The sequence below is a fragment of the Neomonachus schauinslandi genome, chromosome 14 (genome assembly GCF_002201575.2).
Source record: "Neomonachus schauinslandi chromosome 14, ASM220157v2, whole genome shotgun sequence".
Lineage (NCBI taxonomy): Eukaryota > Metazoa > Chordata > Mammalia > Carnivora > Phocidae > Neomonachus > Neomonachus schauinslandi.
This window is the reverse complement of record NC_058416.1, coordinates 79,290,781-79,315,206: the sequence shown is the minus strand read 5'-3', so window position 1 is coordinate 79,315,206 and position 24,426 is coordinate 79,290,781. Positions and strand designations below refer to the sequence as shown.

Here is a 24,426-nt window from a genome sequence, read left to right as displayed (position 1 = left end):
GGGAGGAGGGGCCTTTCCCCCCCCCCCCCCCCCCCCCCCCCCCGGGCCCCCCCGGGCGGGGGGGGGGGGGGGAGGTGCGGGTGTGGACCCAAGTCCTGCTTATTTCCCCCCACGGGAAAGGAGGAGCTTTGCAAGGAAGACTCTGTGTGGCCCTATGCTAGCTTTCCTTTTCCTGACACCCTCTTTTTGTTGGGGGAGCCGCCTCGCCCTTTCACTGTGGTTCTGATGAGGCTGTCAGTCACGGCGCTCTGCCCACCCCTGACCATGTGATCAGGCCCGGCCAATCATAGAAGCCGATGGCCTCCTTTGGCCTCTGAGCTTGGTCCCAAGGATGGAGGCTTGCCATTCATTTGGTGAATGGGTCCAGGGAGAAACAGGTCTCCCTTCGTGTTGGAGTTGAAGCTTTAAGACTGTTGGCTTGGGGCTGGCAGTAGTCATCTTTCCCACCAGATATAGGTGAATCCAGCACTTTACCCACATCACATGGGTCTGGTTACCTAATGCTCTCTGTGCCTCAGTTTCCTCATCTGTAAAGTGGGAGCATTAATAGCACCTCCCGCAAAGTGTTGTGCGTGGCGTGGTGCCTAGCACATAATAAGAGCTAAGAAATAGTAATAATTATAATCATCATCATCATGATTGCCACCTGGAGAGGGCCTGGCCTTCTCAGGAGTGAATGAAGCTTACACACAAGAATAGCAGAGACAGCCTGAACCAAGAGATGGGAAAGAGGAGAGATGGAAAGAACTAAAGAAATAGAGATCTTTGGCCACATTGTTTGCACTCCTGGACCCAGCTGTACTGGAACCAGAGCCACCCCTGCCTTCAACAGTTTCGTGACCCAGTACATCACAATCTTTCTATAACCTACTTCAAGTAGGCTTTCTGTCACTTACAGCCAAAAGTGACGCTATAATACAGACTCTTATACCAGTAGTTCTTGTAACAGTGCTTAGAAGTCCGGAATGTCAGAGCTGGGTCAATACTGCCATCACACAAAACAACACTGAGGCCCAGAGAGGGAGAACAACTTGCCCAAAGCCACACAGCAAAAAGGATGCACCCCCAGCTATCTGACTTCAAACTTGGCACTTTTAACACCATTTCACATTATACGTGGCTAACATATGAAAATCAGTTCTTTTTTTTTTTTTTTTTTAGATTTTATTTATTTATTTGACAGAGAGAGGCACAGTGAGAGAGGGAACACAAGCAGGGGGAGTGGGAAAAGGAGAAGCAGGCTTCCCGCGGAGCAGGGAGCCTGATGCGGGGCTCGATCCCAGGGCCCTGGGATCACGACCTGAGCCGAAGGCAGACGCTTATCGACTGAGCCACCCAGGTGCCCCTGAAAATCAATCCATCCTGCCTTCCCCGTCCACTGCCATCCTGTTTGATGAGGCTTAATTCATTTTGTCTGGAAGATATTTTATGCTTGCCAGACTGCTAGCAGGGGCCGTGGTACTCCCATGAGCCAGGCACTGGACTCAACGCTTTCTTTGCATTAGCTCATTTATCCTCCCAGCCACCCTAGGAGCTAGGCGTTACCTTTATCCTCATTTTACCAATGAGAAAACTGAAGCAGAGAGGGATGAAGCGACTTACCCTAGGTCAGTCGGTCAGAGACAGTCCAAATTCAAATCCCAGTCATCAGACTCCAGCATCCGTGTTCTTCACCACTGTACCCGCTCAGACTCCAGGGCCTTACCAGCTTGGAAGAGACAGAGCTGGGACTTGTACCCAATGTCAAAATCCTTCTTTCCTTCCTTCTACACTGCATGTCTTTCCCACATGTGCTCCAACCAGCAGTCACTGGACAACCCCCTTCCTCCCCCTCCTTATATGCAGACCTCAGTTCCTAGCACCTTCAGCATTAGGGCTCTCTATGAGCCACTCCTGTGAAAAACCTAGCTGTTTGAACCATGATCATTTAGCCCACCTATTTACTCGTTCACTGATTCATTCATTCATTCAACAAACATTTGTTGATCACTAATGGATGCCAAGCCTTCAGTATTAGTTAGAATTGGAATAAGTGAATAACAACAAAGAACCCAAAACAATAGTGCCTTAAATGTAAAAAGAGTGTATTTCTTTCCCATGCAAAACCCAAGGTGAGCAACCCAAACCTAGTAATGTGACACCTTCCAGCTCACTGCTTCAGTAATCCTAGGGTGTGGGATAGCAACCAGATAGCAACCAGAACACAAGTCATCATGTCCAAGTTCCAGACAGCAGGATGGAGGAAAGGGGGAAGAATAAAGTGAAAGGTTCTCTGAAGTTGTCACATGACACTTATCCTATATCTTAGTGACCAAAGTGGCATCTAGATGCAAGGGAACCTGGGAGAAACAGTCTTTGTTCAAGATAGTTGTGCATCCAGTTACAAAGCTGAGGACTGTAGGACTAAAGAAGTAGGTGAGAAAGGATAGGGTAGCAGCCAGCAACTAGGGACTCACTCTGACTAGGCATAGGGGAAAGATGGTGAACAGGATATGATTCTCTGCACTCATGAAGCTCACAGCCTAGTCCAAGAAACACACATAATAGTTACTGAGCACTTACTCTGTGACAGGTGCTTCTCAGAGGTTCTCAAATGTTTTTTTGAGAACCTCTTCACACTTTTCCAAAAGTATTGAGGATCCAAGGAGCTTCTCTTTATATTAGTTATAGCTATCCACATTCACTGTCATAGAAATTAAAACTCTGACCTTTTGGGGGCACCTGGCTGACTCAGTCAGAGGAGCATGCAACTCTTGATCTTGGGGTCATGAGTTCAAACCCCATGTGGGGTGTAGAAATTACTTAAATAAATAAAACTTTAAAAAAACTGACCTTTGTATAATACGAATTAATTAAAAATAATCAGCCAATTATACATTAACATTAATAACATATCTTAATGAAACATTTTTTAATTTTTTCTTTAATTGTATTTTTTAATTACTGAGAAGAAAGGCATTTTCTTTATTTTTTTTAATAGATTTCTTTAACACCTGGCTCAAGAAAAGATCACTGCATTTTTCTCATTTGTTGCAAATCACATGTCATGAGCCTTGGGAAAAACTCTGTTGTACACTTGGTAGAGAGCAAAGGTGTCAAATAATGTATTAGTATTAGTATGAAAATAATTTCGACTTCACAGAGCCCCCAGAAGTGTCCTGGGACCCCCTCAGGGTCCCACACCACTGAGAAACACTGATTTACTTGGAAGCTCATGGGAATCCTAGACGGTAGGCACAATCTAGGTCACAAGGTCACCCCCAAAGCAGAATAGATTTGGGGGAGGTGATCCATGGAAGCTCAGGGAAGGAGTGGCAAGGTAAGATGGGGAAGGAAAAGCCCAGCTTGTGCAGAAGTGAGCGGGAACCTCATGCCCACGCGAGGTGGCCATATGGCTCCAGTGTAGACGGGGCCACATGGAGAAGGCTGGGTAAGCTGTTTAGGCTTTGTCCTCAGGGCAGTGGGGAGCCATGGAGCGTTATAAGCAGGGGGTCCTCAATAATCAGGTTTGTGTTCTCCAAGGAATATCCTAAGAGGAGGCACAGCTGTCTTTCTCCTCATTGCAGTGTGTCTGGCTTTTTGGCACAGTCCTGGAGTGCTAACCAGCCCTTAGCCAGCCTTTAAGGAGTGCTGGCAAACATTGTCTTCCAGCCACACACCAGATTTATCCAGGAAACTTGGCCGGGCTGGGACAGCCAGCACCCACCCAGAGTGGCTGTGACATCTCGCTTTAGCTCTTTACTCCAAAATGAGCTTCCTTTAGCTGACAGGCAGTCGCAAGAACAATAATAATAGCCATTTTATAATAGCCATAACAATAATAATCACCACTTTTATATGGTGACCCATCACACCTTGTTTTAAGCTCTTTCCTCATGTGACCTATTTTTCTGACCAGGAAGGATTTTTAAACTGGCCTCTGGAGCCAGCCTGTCTGGGTTCAAATTTTCTCTCTGCCACCTACAGGCTGTGTGACCTTGAGCAAGTGACCTAACCTCTCTGTGCCCCAGATTACTCTTCTATAAAATAGGGTTAGTGATAGCTCCTATCTCCTAGGTTGTCATGAGGACTAAATGAATTAAGGCAAAGTGCTTAGAACAGCGCCTGGCAAGTAAAAAGCCCTCAATGTATATATTTGATATTACTAACATCACAACCCTTGGAGGGATGTTATTATTACCTCCAGTTTATAGATGAGGACACCGAGGCCCACTTCTTCATTCAGCCGGGGGGTGTATTGAGCATCCTGTTTGATGCCAAGCACCGTTCTAGCTTCTGTGGACAGAAACGGTGGTACCAGAAAGACACAGAGCCTGTATTTCAGAGATTAACATTCACATAACAAAGAAATATAGGGGTGCCTGGGTGGCTCAGTCGTTAAGCATCTGCCTTCGGCTCAGGTCATGATCCCAGGGTCCTGGAATCGAGTCCCACATTGGGCTCCCTGCTCGGCAGGAAGCCTGCTTCTCCCTTTCCCACTCCCCCTGCTTGTGTTCCTGCTCTCGATATCTCTCTCTCTGTTAAATAAATAAATAAAGTCTTTTTTTTTTTAAGATTTTATTTATTTATTTGGGAGAGAGAATGAGAGAGAGAGCACATGAGAGGGGGGAGGGTCAGAGGGAGAAGCAGACTCCCTGCTGAGCAGGGAGCCCGATGCGGGACTCGATCCGGGGACTCCAGGATCATGACCTGAGCCGAAGGCAGTCGCTCAACCAACTGAGCCACCCAGGCGCCCTAAATAAAATCTTTAAAAAAAAAAAAAAAAGAAAGAAATATAGACTCTGTCAGAGGGCGAGTGTAATAAAGAAAATGAAAGCAGAGTACAGGGGCGCCCGGGTGGCTCAGTCGGTGAAGCGACTGCCTTCGGCTCAGATCATGATCCCGGAGTCCCAGGATTAAGTCCCCCACATCAGGCTCCCCGCTCAGCGGTGAGTCTGCTTCTCCCTCTGCCCCTCCCCCCTCTTGTGCTCTTTCTCTGTCACTCACTCTCTCTCCCTCAAATAAATAAATACAATCTTTAAAAAAAGAAAGGAGGGATGCCTGGGTGGCTCAGTTGGTTAGGCGTCTGCCTTCGGCTCAGGTCATGATCCCAGGGTCCTGGGATCGAGTCCCACATCAGGCTCCCTGCTCCTCGGGGAGTCTGCTTCTCCCTCTGCCCTTCACCCCGCTCGTGCTCTCTCTCTCTTTGTCTCTCTCACTCTCTCTCCCTCAAATAAATAAATAAAATCTTTTAAAAAAGAAAAGAAAAGCAAGCAGAATACAGAGGGTGGAGAGTGGCAGGGAGAGGTGGGGAGGGAGCGCAGGGGTGTTGCTTTATGTACATCGTTCTGTGATCCTTCTTGATGAGGTGACATTTGTGCCAAGATGCAAGGGAAGTGAGGGAGCCAAATGGCAGATCTCAGGAAGGAGGGGGCTCCAGGGAGAGGGAAGAGCAAGTGCAAAGGCCCTAAGGTAGGACTGCGCTTGGCTGTCCCGCATCAGCCCCATCACACGTGTGGGCAGGGGGCAGATCTTACAGGATCTGGAAGACATGGCAAGGATTTCAAATGTCACTCCGGGTGAGACAGATTTTCACAGGTACAAGCTCAGGGTTGATTTGATCTGCCTTGTATTTTGAAAAGCTCATTTTAGATACCGTGTGAAGAAAAAAACCATAGAAGGACGAGGACAGAAGGACAAGCAGAAGCAAAAGAGCTGTTTCCAATAGGATTCGTAGATGGATTGGATATTGGTTATCGGAGAGAGGACAATCGAGATGATCTCAGGGGTTTGAGCACACAGAAAGGAAGCACCTTGCCAAAGGTATACAGCTAGAAAGTGGCAGAGCTGGGATTTGAACCCAGTCAATAGGACAGAAGACCTGCATCCAAATCCCAGGCCGGCTACTCTACAGCTGTGTCCATCCACTCAGCCTGCCTTAATAAAATACCGCAGACATTTATCTCTTACAGCTCTGGAGGCTGGAAGTCCAAAATCAAGGCTGATTTGGTTCCTGGTGAAAACCCTCCTCCTGGCTTGCTGATGGCCGTCTTCTTGCTGTGTCCCCACATGAGGTGGGGGGCGGTGGAGAGAGAGAGAGAAAGAGAGGAAACGAGCATGTCTCTTCTCATAAGGGCACCGATCCCGTTCCTGAGGGCTCCAGTCTCATAACCTAATCACCTCCTAAGGGCCCCACCTCCTCACACCATCCCATGGGGGTTAGGCTTCTACATAGGAATTTTGGGGGGGTTTGATTCAATCCACAGCACCCACTAAGTACCCTCAGATGAATGCTTTTCGGTTTTTTTGGTTGTGTTTTGTTTTGTATTGTTTGGCCCAAAGCAACTACCATGATATTATCACTTAGGATTCCATGGGTCAGGAGTTCTGTCAAGGCACGCCAGGGATAGCTGGTCTCCACGTGGTGTCTGCTGGGCTGGACCCTCCGAGATGGCCTGTTCACTCACAGGTGTGATGCATCAGTTACAGCAGCTGCAATGACCAGCATTCTCCCTGTTGGCTGGGTGCCTTGCTTCTTTCTCCTACCTGTAGTCTCAGAGCCTCTCCCTCTTGTAAATATTTTATCTACTTCTTTCAGAGAGAAAGAAGAGAGAGAGCACGCAAGCATGAGCAGGGGAGGGGCAGAGGGAGAAGCAGACTCCCCACTGAGCAGGGAGCCTGATGCGGGGCTCGATCCCAGGACCCTGGAATCATGACCCGAGCCAAAGGCAGATGCTTAACTAACTGAGCCACCCAGGCGTCCCAGAGTGTCTCCTTCTTTATAGGACCTCTTCACGTGGTCTCTCCTTGTAGTTGGGCTTCTCACAAGCCGTGGCTAGAGAGGAAGGGCAAGTAAAGAGGAAGGCCGTGGAGGTTGCCACATATCACAGGGCCTGCGCTGGGAAGTCCCAGATGGCACTTCAGTCTCATTCTGATGTCCCTTAGTTCTTTTGAACTGACATTTCTCATCTCCAAAAGAATTCGGTATTAATATTGCCCATCTCCTCAGATGATCGTGAGATTCCTTACTAGCTCCTGTCACATACGGAGGCCTCCCTGGTTACCTGGGTCTTAGGTTCATTTGCTCATTTGATCCTCACACAATCCCCATGGTGTGTTGGAGGCAGGTTGCCCTGGCGTTCGAGAGCCGATGGTTAAGTTTTCAAGAAACTTGCAAGCAGGTGTTAAACTCTTGACAGCTTGAAATGGGCCCTGTGGGAGTATTTATGCCACAGAAATTGACAAACACACAAATCAGGGCCTTCTTTGGTTGTTTTCCAGAAACCTGGTTTGACAGCATACTACTGTGTGTGTGTGTGTGTGTGTATTGAACCCCATTTACAGATGAAGAAACGGAGGCTCAGAGCCATTAAATTATTGTCTAAAATCAACCAATTTAGTAGGTACAGATCTGACCTTGGAGTCCCAAATCCCATTCCCTTACCTGCTCTGCTGTCCTGCTTCTCTACATGAGAAAGTGTGCACAAAAGAGATTCATAAACAGGCAAAGCTGCATAAATACTATGAATTGTAAAAGATCTTTCATCCCTGTCTACCTGTTCTTTATATATTACGCTGCTAACATTATCCGATGATGTCTGTCCCCTCCCTCCTCACCCCCAGAGTTCTTCAAATTCTCTTTCCCACGTAGGTGCATTCTCAAAAATTCTCCTCCTCTGTTCATTTCTCCTGCTTCTCAGCAGGCTGCTCGCCTGCATATACCACCCCCTCCCAGAGTCAGCCCTCTGCTGTTTCCTTGTTTCCCATTTCACTTTGCGTGTCCCCGTCCCCCCTTCATTCTAGCAGTACGAAGTCAGCACGGACCCCGCCTTCCCGTCTCTGCTGCTCCCGCCCCCTTTATGAGAATCCCAGCGGAGAACTCTGCACGCCCCAGTCCTGTGGCAGTCGTACCCGTTTTCCCTTCACGGGTGGCGGGGGGGTGGGGGACAGACGGCTCACAATCTGATCACTTCTCCTTGCCCCCTGACACCCCAGAGAAACCACACATTCCATTTGGTGGTCGTCAGAAATAACACGCTTAAGAAACCTGGAATTACAAAGCTGCTTAATTAGAGAGAGGTGGTTTCACTGGGATATGCCCAGTTTTCCCTGGGGGGTTGTATCTCCTTCTCCAAGTGCCCCCCCCCCCAGCAGCTAATTGCTACCTTTAGCATGGTGCCACGCAGACACTCCCTTTATTTGATTGTCTGTGACATTGCTGCTTGCTTCTAAAGAGAAGTTCCCTCTTCCACCTCTCCTTCTCCATCAGCAAACTTGAGAAGCTGACGTGGGGAATGAGGGTGGAATCTCTAGCCTCAGAAAGGTCCCCAGTCACAAGACGAGCATCTCCTCTCTGCTAGATGCTGGCAACATGACCGACCGGGAGCCAAATCATCTTTGCACTTACGGGGCTCACCGTCTGGTGGGGGAGACAGACACTGAAATAATTCTATAGCTATTGTGAGAAGTGCTCTGAAGGAGTGATTCGGTGGGTATGACAGGAGCGCCGGATGTAACTAAGGACTTGGGGAAGTCTTTCCAGAGCACGTGACAGGTAGCTGATGCCTGGACAGTGAACAGGTATTAGCTCACTCTCCAGAGAGCAGGGGACGGTATTCCATCTGCAGAGGAAGAGCTTGGTCTGCATAGTGAAGTAACTGAAGGAAGGGCCAAGAAGCTGGTACTTCTAGGGATGTGTTGGAGTTCCCACCATGGTTTGACTTCTCCAGGTTCTGACGTTTTAGACCGGGGTTGGCAAGCCATAGGCCACAAATCAAATATACCCTGATACCTGTTTTTGTAAACAAAGTTTTCTGGGAACTTTAGCCATGCCTGTGTGTTTACCTGTTGTCTATAGCTGATTTTGTGCTATAAAAGCAGAGGGGAATAGCTGTGACAGAGACTGTATGACCCACAAAGCCAAAGTATTCATGATCTAGCCTTTTGCGGAAAAACGTTGCCAACCCTTGATCTAGACCTGCTCGTCGGCAAGTAGGAAGCTTGGGGCCTGGACCAGGGAACTCGCCCACAGCTAATGGAACCTGAGAATTGGGGATCCAAAGACAGTGACCAAGGCTGAATAAAAGCAGTGGTAAGAAGGGGTGGTTGACAGGATCTGACCCCAGTCTGTCTGGCTCTTGAGGCTGCACCCCTAACAGCCAAGCCAGCCTGGTTGGGCAAGATTTGCCTGAGAGACAGGGTGCCTGGGTGGCTCGGTCGGTTAAGTGTCTGCCTTCGGCTCAGGTCATGATCTCAGGGTCCTGGGATCGAGCTGGCATTGGGCTCCTTGCTCAGTGGGGTGCCTGCTTCTCCCTCTCCCTCTGCCGCTCCCCCTGCTTGTGCTCTCTCGCTTGCTCGCTCTCTCTCTCAAATAAATAAATAAAATCTTAAAAAAAAAAAAGATTCGCCTGAGAGGGGACAGCAGGGTCTGTCCCCAGAGTTAGCCAGATGCCAGCCTGCAGGGGTTTCCAGAGACACAGGGACATAGGATCTTTCATGAGGTGGTCATGTCCTCCCCCACCTTGAGGCCAGGCAGACAGAGTAGGAGGCTGCTCACCAAGATGGCATGGGGCCACTGTCTGTTCTGTCACTTTTGAGTTTCTAGGACACCTGTTCTTCCTCATCCTCCCCACATTTCCTTCATCGTTCTGCTTCTTACTTATCCACTAAAACAGTGCTTCTCAAACTTGAATATGTACCCAGATCACCTGGGAAACTGGTTAAATTATAGGTTCTGTTTCAGCAGGTCCGGGGTGAGGTGTGAGATTCTGCATTTCTAACAAGCTTTTCTTCAGTGCTGAGGCAGATGGTCCAGGGACCACACTTTGCGTAGCAAACATTTCAAGATCAGCTTGGATGATACCTTCTCTTAGGTCTTAGAAGATTTACCTAATCACTTCTCCGCTCCCACTCCCACCCCATACCTCAGCTCTGGGGCCCCCTCGTGCTCAGTTCTAGCCGAATTGTACCACACTATATTACAAAAATTTGTCTAGCGTCTATCTTACTCATTAGGTAGTGAGCTCCCTGAGAACAGGGACAAGGTCTTGATCATGTTAGTATCACCAGAGCCTCGTGCTCTGTCTGGTAAGTAATGGCTGTCCAGTAATGGAAGGTGGCGGGAGGGACATCAATGAATAGGAGGGAAAGTAGGAGGGAGGGAAGGAAGAATGGAAAGAAGGATGGATACATTGATGGATGCATGGATGGGAGAGAAGGAGGAGAGGAAGAAAGGAAAGGAGCATTCTCTGGAGGTTCACTGAATTCAAGGAGGAGCGACAAAAGCAAGTTAGGTTGAACACTGGGAGAGACTGGCCTATTGGCGCAGAATGAGCTGGAACAGGCAGTAGTTGAGTGACCCTGGGTGAGCGCAGTTGAAAGCATGGGGCCTCTGAGGCTGAGGTGGTGCAGGAAAACAAAGCCCACAACATGGGTATTCAGCAGAGCCTGGGGCCTGCTGTCAGGACGTGGACAGAGCTTGAGCAGCCTTAGCCATCCACTGAGCTGCTGTACCATTGTTCCTGCTCCCACCACACCATTGGCTTGTAGAACAAGCATGGCGGCCATCCCCCACATCTCTGCTCCCCAGTCACCTCCACCTTCCCACAGGCTGCAGAGGGAACCAGCATTCCCCTCTGGGGGATATGTCCAGGGGTCAGGGACTGGTGGGAGTCTGGAGGGGATAGAGGGCCCTTAAACAAGGGCGCAGCCAAATAGTCACAAAGGTCAGGCATTAGGGTGAGTGGACAACTGGATGCCCCTCCTTGGTCCTTAGCAGATGTGGGCACATCTGCTTCAAGGGGCCCCCTTCCTAGGCCCATCAAGATGGAATATAGCGGGGTAGATAGAAAGTCTCTATCCTCATCCCAGTCATCATCCATTCGATGGATAGGCAACGTGTTTTTATAACCTTTTTTCCCCTTGAATGTAAATATATCATATGCTCAGTACAAAAAAAAAAAAAAGAAAATAATGGAAAAGGCAGAAAAACACACAAAAAAATAAATATTTCTGCATTTATGGGGCACATTTCCACTCAGAACTATTATGTGAGTATTTCCTTAAGTCAATAGATATCCTTCACCAGGATGGTTTTTTACCTTTCCATTTTGAAATTTTATTTATTTTTTTAAAGGTTTTATTTATTTATTTGACAGAGAGAGACACAGCGAGAGAGGGAACACAAGCAGGGGGAGTGGGAGAGAGAGAAGCAGGCTTTCCTGCCGAGCAGAGAGCCCGATGCGGGGCTCAATCCCAGGACCCTGGGATCATGACCCGAGCCGAAGGCAGACGCTTAATGACTGAGCCACCCAGGCGCCCCTCCATTTTGAAATTTTAGACTTAAAGAAAAGTTGCAAGCGGTGCCTGGGTGGCTCAGTTGGTAAGCGTCTGCCTTCGGCTCAGGTCATGATCCCACAGTGCTGGGATCGAGCCCCGCATCGGGCTCCCTGCTCTGCGGGAAGCCTGCTTCTCCCTCTCCCACTCCCCCTGCTTGTGTTCCCTCTCTTGCTGTGTCTCTCTCTGTCGAATAAATAAATTTTTAAAAAATCTTAAAAAAAAAAGTTGCAAAAATAGTAGAGACTCGCCACATACCGTCCCCCCAGGTTCCCCTAATGTTAACATCTAGTATGACCACAGTAAAATTAGCAAAGCCAGGAAATTAACATCATTGCCGTTACTATTAACGAAAACTACAGACCTTACCAGATTTTGCCAATTGTCCCACTAACGTCTCTTTCATAGTCCAGAGATTATCGAATCCAAGATCCCACATTGCATTCATCTGTCATATCTCCTTAATCCTCTCTGACCTGACAGTTCCTTGATCTTGTCTTTGTCTTTTGTGACCTTGACACTTCTGAAGAGTGCTGGACATTTCTTTTGCAGAATGACCCTCCATTTGGATGTGTCTCTTATTAGTTCATGGCTCAGTTCAGGTTTTATACATTGTTGACCAGAATAACCACGGAGGTGATAACTATGTTCTTCTCAGTCCATCACATCAGGGGGTCCAGGCCGTCCATATAACTTACTGCTGGGGGTGTAAACCTTGATCACTCAGTTAACATGATATGTGCTGGGTTTCTTCACAGTCAAGTTGCTGTTTTTCAGGATAATGTTTGAATGGCTGTACGGCTTTCCATTATAGATCTCCACCATAACCAGACCCTCTTGTTGTACATTTATTTACTTGTGTCTGTTTGTACTGTTACAAAGAATACTGCAATGACCATTCTTACACATCTCAGCACATATCCCGGATTATTTTGTTAGGATGAATTCCTAAAAATAGAATTGCTGGAGCAAATGCTATTCACATTTTTAAGGCTCTGCATGCCTGAGGCAGGGATGGTTGCTTCTCTCTGTTTGTTTGTTTGTTTGTTTGAATCAGCTTTATTGAGGTGTAATTTAAATACCAAAAAATGTGCAGATTTGAAGCATATATTTCAATGAGTTTTTTTATTAAAGATTTTATTTATTCATTTGTCAGAGAGATAGAGAGAGAGCACAAGCAGGGGGAACAGCAGGCAGAGGGAGAGGGAGAAGCAAGCTCCCTGCTGAGCAAGGAGCCTGATGCGGGGCTCAATCCCAGGACCCCGGGATCATGACCTGAGCCAAAGGCAGACGCTTAACCGACTGAGTCACTCAGGCAGCCCTATTTCAATGAGTTTTGGCAAATATATACACTTGTGTAACTACCATCCCAATCGCATTATAAAATACCTCTATCACTCCCCCAAATTCCTTGATGCCCCTTATAGTCAGTCTTCCTCCTCAGCCCAGGCAACTACTGATCTGATTTCTCTCACAACAGGTTAGTGTTAACCTATTCCAGGATTTCATATAAATGAGAATTGTACAATATATATTCTTTTATAACTGTCTCCTTCGATTGGACATAATGCGTGTGAGACTCATCCATGTTGTTGTGTATATCAGTCATCTGTTCGTTTTTATTGCTGAGTGGTATTCTATTGTATAAATATACAACAATTTGTTTATCCATTCTTCCACTGATAAGATTTTTGGGCTGTTTCCAGCTTGGAGGTATTATGAATAGAATTGCTATATGATCATTTGCATATAAGCAGATATATTTTCATTTCTCTGGGGTCCATACATAGAAGTGGAGATGCTGGGTCATAAGTAGGTGCATGTTTAAATTTTTTTTTTTAAGATTTTATTTATTTATTTGAGACAGAGAGAATGAGAGAGAGAGAGCACATGAGAGGGGGGAGGGTCAGAGGGAGGAGCAGACTCCCCGCCGAGCAGGGAGCCCAACGCGGGACTCGATCCCGGGACTCCAGGATCATGACCTGAGCCAAAGGCAGTCGCTTAACCAACTGAGCCACCCAGGCACCCGCATGTTTAAATTTATTAGACATAACGGAGTGGGGTTATTTTCGTCTCATTTTATAGCTCAGGCCACAGAAAGCTGGAGGGACTTGTCCAAGGGCAAAGGGAGGAAGGGAAATAGAATTGGTTGAGTACTGCTTCGTGCCAGGCACAGTGCTAGATGCTCTCTGTGAATCTTCAGAGCAACCTATAAGACAGGAATTGTGGTTCCCATTCTATAGATGAGGAAGCTGGGGCCCATGAGCTTGCAGCAATGCAAGCTTCAAACCCAGCCCCATCTGAATCCCAAATGCATCTCCTTTGCCCAGATGTTCCCCTGCCTCCTTGCAGACTGTAGGTGATGGAGCTGGGAAGGAGAACGCATATCCCCCTCCACCTCTGGGCCTGCCCTTACTTGCTTCCTGTTGTCCATCCAGCCCATGCCCCGGAGGCCGGGCCCCCGTGATGCCTGGGTCAGCCCTCGAGACAAGAGCATCTGTGTGTGGGGCCAGGGATGGTGCCCCCAATGCCGCAGCAGGCACCAGGGAGTGACCCACACTCCAACCCTCCAACAGAAGTGTCCAGTTTCTCCCTCCCTGAAATGCGATCCTCAGAGCTTTGCTCCTCGGCACTGGTGGGCAGTGGGTGAGGGCGGCGGGCAGGGGCCACGTCTCCCCGGCCATATCGCAAACCCATTAGGAGCAGGTCTGAGTGCTTTCCAAAGCTGATTAATGGCCTGCCTGTGACCTGGAATGTCATTACTGCCCAGGCTGGGGGACCCCCGGCTGGGTCCTTTGGGTCCTTTACAGCTAATAATAATTGATGCTCTCTGTGTGGTTGCAGGGAAAGTTCTATCTGGTCATCGAGGAGTTGAGCCAGCTGTTCCGATCGCTTGTCCCGATCCAGCTGTGGTATAAATACATCATGGGAGACGACTCCTCCAACAGCTACTTCCTAGGAGGGGTCCTGATTGTTCTCTACAGCCTCTGCAAGGTGAGGTGGGCCGGGGGCTGGAGGGCTTGCCTGAGGAAGGTCCACTCATTTGCTGGGCCTTGGGGGCAAGTGGGGAGCTTGGAATCTTTTTTTTTTTTAAGGGAGGTAAAATGCACACAACATAAAATGAACCACTAACCATCTCACGGTGTGCAGCTCCGTTGCATTGAGCAGGTACACAGGGCTGTACCACCCCCACCATCTAGTTCAAAGACATTTTCATCACCCCAAAAAGAAACCCTGTACCCATTAAGCTGTCCCTCCCATTCCTGCTCACTACCCTTCCCCAGCCACTGGCAACCACCAGTCTGCTCTCTGTCTCTATGGACTTGCCTATTGTGGACATTTCACATAAATGGAATCCTCCACTATGTGGTCTTCTGTGGCCGGCTTCTTTCACTTAGCATCATGTTTCCAAAGTTCATCCACATGGTGGCATATATCAATACTTCATTCCTTTTTGCGGTTAAATCCACCCTAATTTCTTGCCCGTAAAGCTCACCAGATGCTCTCCCTTCACATATTTCCATTATTACTCCTGTATTTATGGGCGAGGAGATGGGGGCTCAGAGAGAAGCAACTCGCCCAGCGTCACTGGGCTAAAGACAACAGAGTGGGTGTCAAACCTGGGCAGCCTGCTTCCAGGGCCTGGAGCTCTTACCCATAGACGACATTGCCCACCTCCAACACTTGTTTCCATTCCTGGGCGCAAATCGGGGTTTTCCCCCCTAACCATAAACACATCCTCCTCTTTCTTCTCCCTTCTCTGTTTCTGGCTCTAGAGAATCCTGGGGGAATGTGTTCTTCCCTTCCCTTTCTCCCAGCAGGACTAGCCAGGCCATCCATGCCCTGTAAGCCACTGGGGCTTCTCTTGCCTGCTGATTCTGATCGACTGGCAGTACCTGACTGGAGTGCTGGCTGGGCTCAGAAGCAGAGTGCTGTGATCAATTAGCAATGCCTGTGCTGGGCTTGGCAGGGGGAAGAGGCAGGATGTATGTCATGTATTTGCTATCCTGGCCCAGCTAGCAAGGGAGCCTATTGACATAAGGCAGCAAGACAAATGCCAAGCAAAACTGAGGGGAATGAGGAGCTCCAAATGGGATAGAGTGTCCTGAAAATGTTCGTTGTCAAAGACCAGGGATCGGTGGGGGTTGATCGGGAGTGGTAAGAGAGATCCTAAACAATCCTGGGAGACTTTTCAGCCAATACTCCTCTCTCTTTTCAGTCATTTGACATCTGTGGTCGTGTGGGCGGAGTTAGGAAAGCCCTGAAGCTTCTCTGCACCTCTCAGGTGAGCAGATTTCAAATGGCCCCCACTGAAGGCAAAAGAACCAGGTGCTGGAAAGGTCTCTCACAGCACTCCTGAGGGCATCGCTCCAGTGAGGGTCCACAGCTGGCCTTATCTCTCTCCCCTCCCTCAAACAGAATTATGGCGTCCGGGCCACTGGGCAACAATGCACGGAAGCTGGTGATATCTGTGCCATCTGCCAGGCTGAGTTCCGGGAGCCTCTGATCCTCATGTGCCAGGTGAGCAGGGCTGGGCAGAGCCATCAGGGGATGGAGGCTGGGGGACCTCTGGGGCCGTGTCCCGAGCAGAAGTCCCATGCGCCTCTCCCCTGACCAAACCTCAGAGCTCTGGGGTGGGTCTTTGGGAACAGCATGGTCAAGACTGGAGTCAGATCAGACCTGGGGTTCAGATCTCAGCTCTGCCTCTTCCTAGGTGGGTGATCCTGGGCAGGTTCCTTCACCTCTCTGAGCCCTGGATTTATCAGTCAAGCATCAAAAATGAAAAATTCAGTATGTTATAGTCAGAATAGTCTGCGTGGGAATCCCAGCAGCACTCTGGACCCTGCAAGGGTGGATCACTCCCTCTCCCTGAGCCTTGCTTTTTCTCGTGTATAAAATGGGCATCATAATACCTACCTCATAGAGCTATGATTATGATTAAATGAGATCATCGATGAAAGAGCTAAATTGGAATTAGTCACCCATAAAAATGGCTCTTGTTAAAGTTCTTATCATCACTGTAATTACTATTACCATTTGTTTTCGTTATTAATTGTGGGCCACCAACCCATAGCAGTAAGTACTGGTTACTCTCTTTTAGCTCCCTAAACGTACTCCTCCTCCTCCTGACATCAGGGGCTAAGATGTCAGTTCAGCAGATGTAAATGAGGCAAAGCATCCTATCAGATACCGGGGAGGGGAGGCAGAGGGCACACAGACCCTGTTCCCTGCTCGGGCAGCTCACGGTCTCCTTGGGGAGATAGACACATACATAAATAACTATGAAACAAGGCAGGCAGTCATAAGTGCTGTGTAAGAGAGATTCATGCAGGATCCCGGGGGACCCGGACAGAGAGCGATGAGTTCCAGGCTGGGAAGGCTTTTTGCAGGAGGCACAGCCTGAACCCTGGTAAGAATGGGAGCACGGATGCCCCCCTGTTTGGCAACCACCACCCCCTGCTCCCGGGCCTCAGAGGGCAGGAGGTGAGTGAGGTCCTTTTTTGGCATCAGCAAAATTTCTTTCTTTCTTTCTTTTTTTTTTTTTTTTGCTATTTGGGGGAATGCTAGGAAGTTTCTTTTTTTTGCATTTTATTTATTTTTAAATTGAAAATATGCTTGCATGACTCGAAATTCGAACTGAGGATCTCGTGAGTTGGGAGTCATGGGGGGTTTGTGCAGCGTTGGACCTGGGTTGGAGCCTGGAACAGAGAAAGGACATGAGTAGGAAAACTGGTCTGAGGTAATCCAGATAGAGTTTGGAGTTCAGTGGTTAGTCATGAATCAATGGGGTTTTGGCTTTGATGTAAAAGTAAGGCGAGTAAAGCAAGCTGACGATATTGGGGAATTGAAACTTAGTGAGGGGCCTAAATGAGGATTCTCTGCGCTATGTTTGCAACCTTTATATAAGTCTAAAATTATTCCAAAATTAAAAGTTTATTTTTTTAAAGATACGAAAAGGAAAACAATGACCAGCCTCCTACCCTCCCCCCAGCTCCCTAGTTTCCTTTATATCTTCAGAGAGATGCTTTATAGAATTAAAACACTATATGTACACACACACACACACACACACGTACACATGTCATTTTTCAGAAAGACCTCTGTTATAGCATATTCTCCCCAAGCTGTGTTCTGCATCTTTCCTCTTTGACTAGAAGCTCTGTCTTAAGAGATTGCTCCTTCTTTGCATATCATCCCCCTTTGTGGATGGGCCGCTGTTGGTTTTATCATTCCCCTATGGATGGGCATTTAGTAGTTTATAATCTTCTGTAATTACAATGGTGGCTGTCCTGAGAGGTCAGAAATGGGGAGATCTATAGCACCTACCTGGGCCCATCGAGTCGACTGAATGAGTTGATGCCAGTGAAGCATTTAGAGCTGCACCTGGCACGTGGTCAGGGTTCAGTCCATATCGGCTCTTATTGGCATGCATTCCATTTCACACATGTGCGAGCTCTTGGTAGGATAAATTCCTAGTGGTGGAATTACGAGGTCAGAGGGTATCCGGTTTTGACAGATATTGCTAAATTGCCCATCATAAAGAGTGTATCCGTTTACGCTCCCAGTGCGGAGCGCAACATGACCTCTTGCTCCCCTCACTTACCAACACACTGTGCCTTCCAACCTTTTCTGAGCCTGGCCAACCTGACAAGTGACAAACGCGATCTCGGTGCAGTTTGAACTTGCGTTTCCCTAATTACAAGCGCACTTGAGCATCTTTTCATATGGTTCAGAGCCATCTGCATAGCCTTCTCCATGGCAGCGATTACTTGAACATGATGTCAAGGTGAAAGTCTTGCTTTTTCCTTTCTGGCAATCTCTCCCAGCCTTCGTGTGTCTGCTTCTCTCCCATTCCTCTCCTGGTGCCATGATGTCTTCCCAAAGCTGGATTCGAATTCCCGGGAGGGTTGTCCCAGATCTAGGAGCACCGGCCACACGCGGCGGTGGTCAGAGCCCACAGTCCTGGCCAAGCCAGGCTCGCTCTGCTGCCGGGAGCTGGGCCTGGACTGACAGAAACAACTTCCAGAGGCAACAGGGCCTCGTTCATTCCTGAGCACTTTGAATGAATGAATGAGCCAAGTGTTTCTTCCTCAGAGTCTTCCCTGACTCTGCTTCCCGGGACTAGCCGGTGCTCCCAGCGGTATGGCCTCAGAGATCCTTGTGTTTTTCCTTCATAGCAGTTATCCCAGTTGTCAGCTAGTTAATTGGGCAACTGGTTGTGTAAGGTCTGTCTCCTCTTTGCCAAAGCATTGGCAAACTTGAGAGTGGTGACCGTGTCTGTCTTGTTAGCAGGAGAATCGTACTAACTCAGTAAATATCGGATGGATGGATGGATGGATGGTTGGGATGGAGATGGATGGTAGCCAGGCAAACGGGTGGATAGATGAGTACCAAGGTGCATGGATAGAGGTATAGTGTGTGGGTGACTGAGTGAATGGAAAAATTGTTGGACACCTGGGTGGGCAAATAGGTGGGTAGATGGGGGAATGGATGGGTAGATGAATGAATGGGTAGATGGATGGATGGTTGGATAGATGAACAGGACAGATGAATGAGTGGATAGATGAAGAGCCCACCAGGCTAAAGGAACGTCCTATCTCTCCTTCAAAGGGACATCAAATTAAGCACAGTGTGTCACACACACATGACCCACCTCCCTCCCTGCCCCCCCATCAGAGCCTGGGAAACAGATTGTCAATGGAAGCTGGTCAGGCAGACCCTGGGCATTCCCAGAGTTTAGAGCTCTTCACTCAGAGAGATGCACTTGCCCAGCTAGTCATTCCCCAAGTATCTCTGGCATGCCTCCTGCCAGGTGATGGGGCATCAAGGAAAGGGCACTTTGAACACAGAGTCAGAAACTTGGCTTATTTAAAAGATTTCTTTCCAAAGAGAAAAGTCAAGAGTGCAATTAGCCCTTGGTCACTGTGAGTTTGTTTTGTTTTGTTTGAGTATTGATAATGTAAAGGAAAGAGGGCAAGAGAATGATGACTCCTGTTGATTTCATGCTGTTTCCATCCTTCCCCTCACCTTGTGGGGGAAACAGTGACCCTCTATTACAGAGACAGAGGTGGGCTCAGCAAGGAGAAAGGACAGACTTGCCTGAGGCCCCTCTGCTCCTCAGCAGCAAAACCAGATTCCAACCCAGAGCACTGGATTCCAGAGGCCAGGACCTTTCCCCCAGATGCGGCCTCTTGCTCTGAGATGTCCTCAAGGCTGCATTAAAATATTAGAGCCCAGGGGCGCCTGGGTGGCTCAGTTGGTTAAGCGACTGCCTTCAGCTCAGGTCATGATCCTGGAGTCCTGGGATCGAGTCCCGCATCGGGCTCCCTGCTCGGCAGGGAGTCTGCTTCTCCCTCTGACCCTCCCCCCTCTCATGCTCTCTCTCTATCATTCTCTCTCTCTCTCAATAAATAAATAAAAATCTTTAAAAAAAATATTAGAGCCCTTTTCCCAGAAATTCCTAGGAGCGTGCTGTGCCCTGCGCAGCTCAGCCTGTGTGCTGACTCCTCCATCCATGCATTTACGCATCAGGTGCTTTCCAAGCACCCACAGCGTCCCAGCACTAACTTTGCAACCCGTAGCAACACGTTCCTTTGCGGCACTGACCCTCCATGTCCTCTGTCACCCAGGAATGAAAATGCGTGCCCTGCGCAGCTTGCAGGCTCTTCAGTACAGTCGAGTGAGATGACATGTATTCTGTGTGTGGGTTTTGAAAAGCATAGCGTTTTATGCCAATACTCAGTGTAAGTGTTTAATTCTAAATCTAGACAAAGCTGGCTGGGTTTATGTGATTGAAGAGGATCTGTGGTTAGGGCTGTGTGTGTGTGTGTCCCTTATCTGATAGTAGCCACACTTTCAGTAATGTCATTTTTACAATTGAGTGCTATAAACATCTCCATGTGTGACCAGTATAAATAGAATGTGGTGGGCAAGAGTATTCACTATGAAGGCAGACACCTCTTGTATCAGTTACCCATTGCTGCCTAACAAATGACCCCAACACTCTGTGGCTGAAAGCAACTAGCATTTATCATCTTACAGTTTGCATGAGTCAGCAATCCAGCAACCCAACACAGCTGGGTCCCTTGCTTCAGAGTCTCTCCCAGGCTGCAGTCAGGACACCAGTCAGTGTACCATGGGGAAGGGTCTGCCTCCAAGCTCAGTCATGTGTGGGTGGCAGGATTCAGTTCCTTGTGGGCTGTAGGACCAAGGGCCTCCGTTCCTCGCTGACTGGTGTGGCCAAAAGCTACCCCGGCTTCCTTGTCACACTGACTTCATCAGAACGAACATGTGAGAAGCCCAAGAAAGACTGCGAGCAAGAGGGAAGGCCCCGTCTGCTGTAACCTAATCTCAGAAGTGACGTCCCATCCTCTTTACTGTATTCCGTTGGCTTGAAGCAAGTCACTAAGTACAGCTGCACTCAAGGGGAGGGGACAGGCTACACAGGGTGTGAATCCCAGGAGGAGGAGATCACTGGGAGTCATAACCAAAGTCAGCCTACTGCATCCCTGAAGTTGGATTCCAGCCTCACTACTTAGCAGCTGTGTGTGTTCTTCCCCACTGACCATAAACCCACCCGATCCTACACTTCCCAGCCCAGAAGGGATCCCTTCTTGCCAGAAGGGAGAGGCCAGGTCTTAACCATGCTGGTATCTCCAGAATCTCCCACCTGACCTACCCAGGAAGGCATTCCTTTGTCAGCTACATCTACAGAGTCCCTACTCTGTGCAGGCTCAGGGCTGGGCTATGGGAACACGACCGCAGTCGCTGCCCTCACGAAGTTTACCACCCAAATGGCAGGGCAAATGGTAAATGAGCAGTTAGAAGAGTGGTTCTCAAAGTGTGGCCCAGGTACCCCCTGGCTTCATTTTCACGTGCTTGTGTAGTCTTGGTTTCAATTTCTAATACGGTAAATATAGCCAGATTTGACCCACATATACAAAAGCTCTTTGAGATCATCAGTGATTTTTTAAGACTGTAAAGGGGTCTTGGGACCAAAACATTTGAGAACCACTGAATGAGACGTGTGAGAGCCTCAGGGAATGTTTTTTTGAAGGAAGGAATGAAAAGCTGGCTCATTTCCCATTCACCTGACTCAAGTATTGAGCTTCCCGTGATCAGGGCTTGTGTTGCTTTCTTCTATGTAAGTACCTCCTTTTCCCGGGGAACAAAGTTAAGTCTCATTCATTCGTTGAGCAGACATTTCCTGAGCATCTGCCGCGTGCTCAGAACCGTGTTGGGAGTGTGGTCCCTGCTCTCCTGAAGCCCTTAATGCAGTGAACAAGACAGATGAGTTTATGGATCATTCCAGAGGCGTGCATGTGATGCTGCGAGAGACACGCTCCCCAGGAGGAACCTGTAAGGGGAAGGCACAGCCAGCACTTAGATTTGCAGGAGACAGTGAGGCATGGAGGACAGGGGACGTCACGGAGAAGGGGAGGTGTCATGGCTTGGGCTAAGTCTTCTGCAAGAAGTAGGCACCCACCAGCTGGTAAGGATGGAGGAAGGGCATCAGGGCACCCCAGACAGACATTACAGCTTGCCCTGAGGCTTAGCAGTATGACTAAGCTTTGCACTGCAGGTCATCCTGTGTGCCAGTGACATTGGCTACCCCGGGCGGGGTTGGGGCGGGTGATGAGGAGGAAGAGGGGAGGACACCATCATGGAGGGCCTTGAGTGCCCTGGGTGGGAGTCCAGAGAAGCTGCTGGGCCTGCTGACCCCTGGGTCCTGCCCTCCAGACCCCGGTGAGAGTCCAGGCGCAGCCTTCGAGGTTCTGTGTGGCCTGCTCACCTCCTGCCGCCCACTCCCTACGCTCTCCTGCTGTCGCCACATTGGCCATCCTTGAGTGCCTCAATGCTGTCCCACCTCAGGAGCCTGGCACAGCTGCTCCCATCTGCCTGGAATGCTCTATCCCTACCCCCTCTCTTCACCCATTCAACTGCTAAACATCCTTCAGGCCTTAACACAAGTGTGCCCCCCTCCAGGAAGCCTTCCTGGACTACCCCCTGCATCAGACTGGTCCCCTGTTGCATAGAGCATCATGGAGTTCTCCTTTAGAACACTGTTTGCAGTTAGGCACCTACTGCACACCGTGCTAGGAGTGGGTTTACAAGAAGCTTACAGCCTGGCACGGAGGGAAAGATAATAAACAATAAATAGATAAAATGTAATAATAACTCCTACTGTATAATAGCCAACATTGATAGCACACTTACTATTGACCAGGCGTTGTTCTAAGTGCTTTTTTAATTTTTTTAAACTTTTAAGAAACATTGTATTGGGATTTTCATATTATCATTTTAAATTATCAGTGTTATTTTGAAAAATTTCAAAGCTACAGAGCAAAAGGACAGTAGAATGAACACCCTTTTATCTGTCATCTAGATTCACTAATCATTAACATTTTCCATTTGCTTTTTCTTGATGTAACTGTTTTTCCCCCTTGCCGGTTCAGAATAAGTTGGTGACATTTTGATTCTTCATCCGAAAATATTACAGTGTTTACCTTTGAAGAACAAGGACATTCTCTCCTATACTGCAATTCCACCATCACACCCAGGAAATTTAAAATTGATGTAAAATATTATCTAATATATGGTATATATCCAGATTTCTCCACCTGTCTTCAAAATATCCTGCATAGTTAGGGTTTTCCCCCCATCCAGGCTCCAGCTGAGAATCGTACACTGCCTTCGACTGTTATGTAGAAGCACTTTTAATGTGAAGCAATCTTCTTATGAGTGGAGTACTCTTAGCAGCATTTTGGGGGCCCCTGCTGACTCAGTCAGTAGAGCATGCAACTCTTGATCTTGAGGTCCTGAGTTTAAGCCCCACGTTGGGCATTGAGCTTACTTAGAAAAAGGGGGGATTCCCTCCACTTCCTCCTGACCTTCTCCCATTTTACAGATGAGGAAACTGAGGCATTGGGAGGTTGAGTCACTTGTCCAAGTGATATGGCCAGAAAGTGGTAGAACTCATTGATATTTCCAGTCTCCCTGCCTTTCTCTTAACCCCTGAGCTCTGTTCTCAACCCATCAACTAAAGTCATCTTTTCAAAATGCAAATCCTGTTCAGGTCACTCCTCTGCTCAAAGCCCTACCATGGCTCCCTATTTCTTTCTGAATAAAAGCCAAAGGCCTCATGATGCCCACAGAGCCCTATGCAATCTCTACCCCTCCATAGCTTCTCTGACCTCATCCCCCACCTCCCACCCTTCAGCCCCAGACTCAGCTGCACAGCAGACATACTCCTGCCCCGGGACCTTTGCACAAGCCATTCCTTCTGCCTGTAGCACTCTTTCCCAGAGATCCTCAGGGCTCAGTCTTCACCCAAATGTCAGTATTCAGTGAAAGTCCTTCTGGCCCCCCATGCTGAACACAGCAGCCCTCCCAAGCACTCCCTAGCCCCTTCCCCTGGCTTTTCTTCTCAGCACTCATCATTGATGTACTCTACATTTTGGAGATTCAAGGGACCAGTCATCTCCCCAAGTAGAGTGCAAGCACCACGAGGGCAGGGGCTGTCTGTTTTGTCCACTGCTGTGTCCCCAGCTCCTGGGACTGCGGCTGGCACATAGGGGACACTTGCTGCAGTGTCCCCAGTCGTCCTGCTTGCTGTCCCCACAGCACGTGTTCTGTGAAGAGTGCCTCTGCCTCTGGCTGGACCGGGAGCGCACCTGCCCGCTCTGCCGCTCGGTTGCCGTGGATACCCTGCGCTGCTGGAAGGATGGGGCCACTTCGGCACACTTCCAGGTGTATTAGGGCTGAGGGACGAGGAATCCCAGCTCCCAGGCACGCTCTGGGAGCCGAGGGATGGCCCGCGTGATTGGGTCCGGCTCTGCGGACTTCCTGGAACACGGGCCTCAAGCATTTACGATCGTGCCTCCTGCCTTTCTCCACCTCCTTCCCTAAAGCCAGGCCCCTGTCCTCCCGACCTTCACCTTCCTCTTCCATTCTGTGGCACAGTGCGTGCATCCCTGGTGCGGCCGTTCTTCCCCTACAAGCCTCCTGACTCAGATCTGGCCTCTTCCCATGTGGGTCTCCTGCCCCCTCCAAGGGAAGGGACTGGTGATAGACAGGTTACTTTAACTCGTGGTGACCTGATGCTGCGCCCGG

The 24,426-nt window shown here is 48.8% G+C and overlaps 1 protein-coding gene across 1 annotated transcript in view; it reads left to right on the top strand.

Annotated features, from left to right (window-relative positions):
* The window catches only part of RNFT2 (ring finger protein, transmembrane 2), a 64,684-nt gene extending 40,612 nt beyond the window's left edge, over nt 1-24,072 (top strand). Inside the window, exons 7-10 of the mRNA XM_021698666.1 lie at nt 14,158-14,307; nt 15,533-15,598; nt 15,733-15,834; nt 23,938-24,072. Of these exons, the coding sequence (XP_021554341.1) occupies nt 14,158-14,307; nt 15,533-15,598; nt 15,733-15,834; nt 23,938-24,072 (453 nt within the window). The remainder of the gene's footprint in view (nt 1-14,157; nt 14,308-15,532; nt 15,599-15,732; nt 15,835-23,937) is intronic.
* The last annotated feature ends 354 nt before the right edge of the window (nt 24,073-24,426 follow it).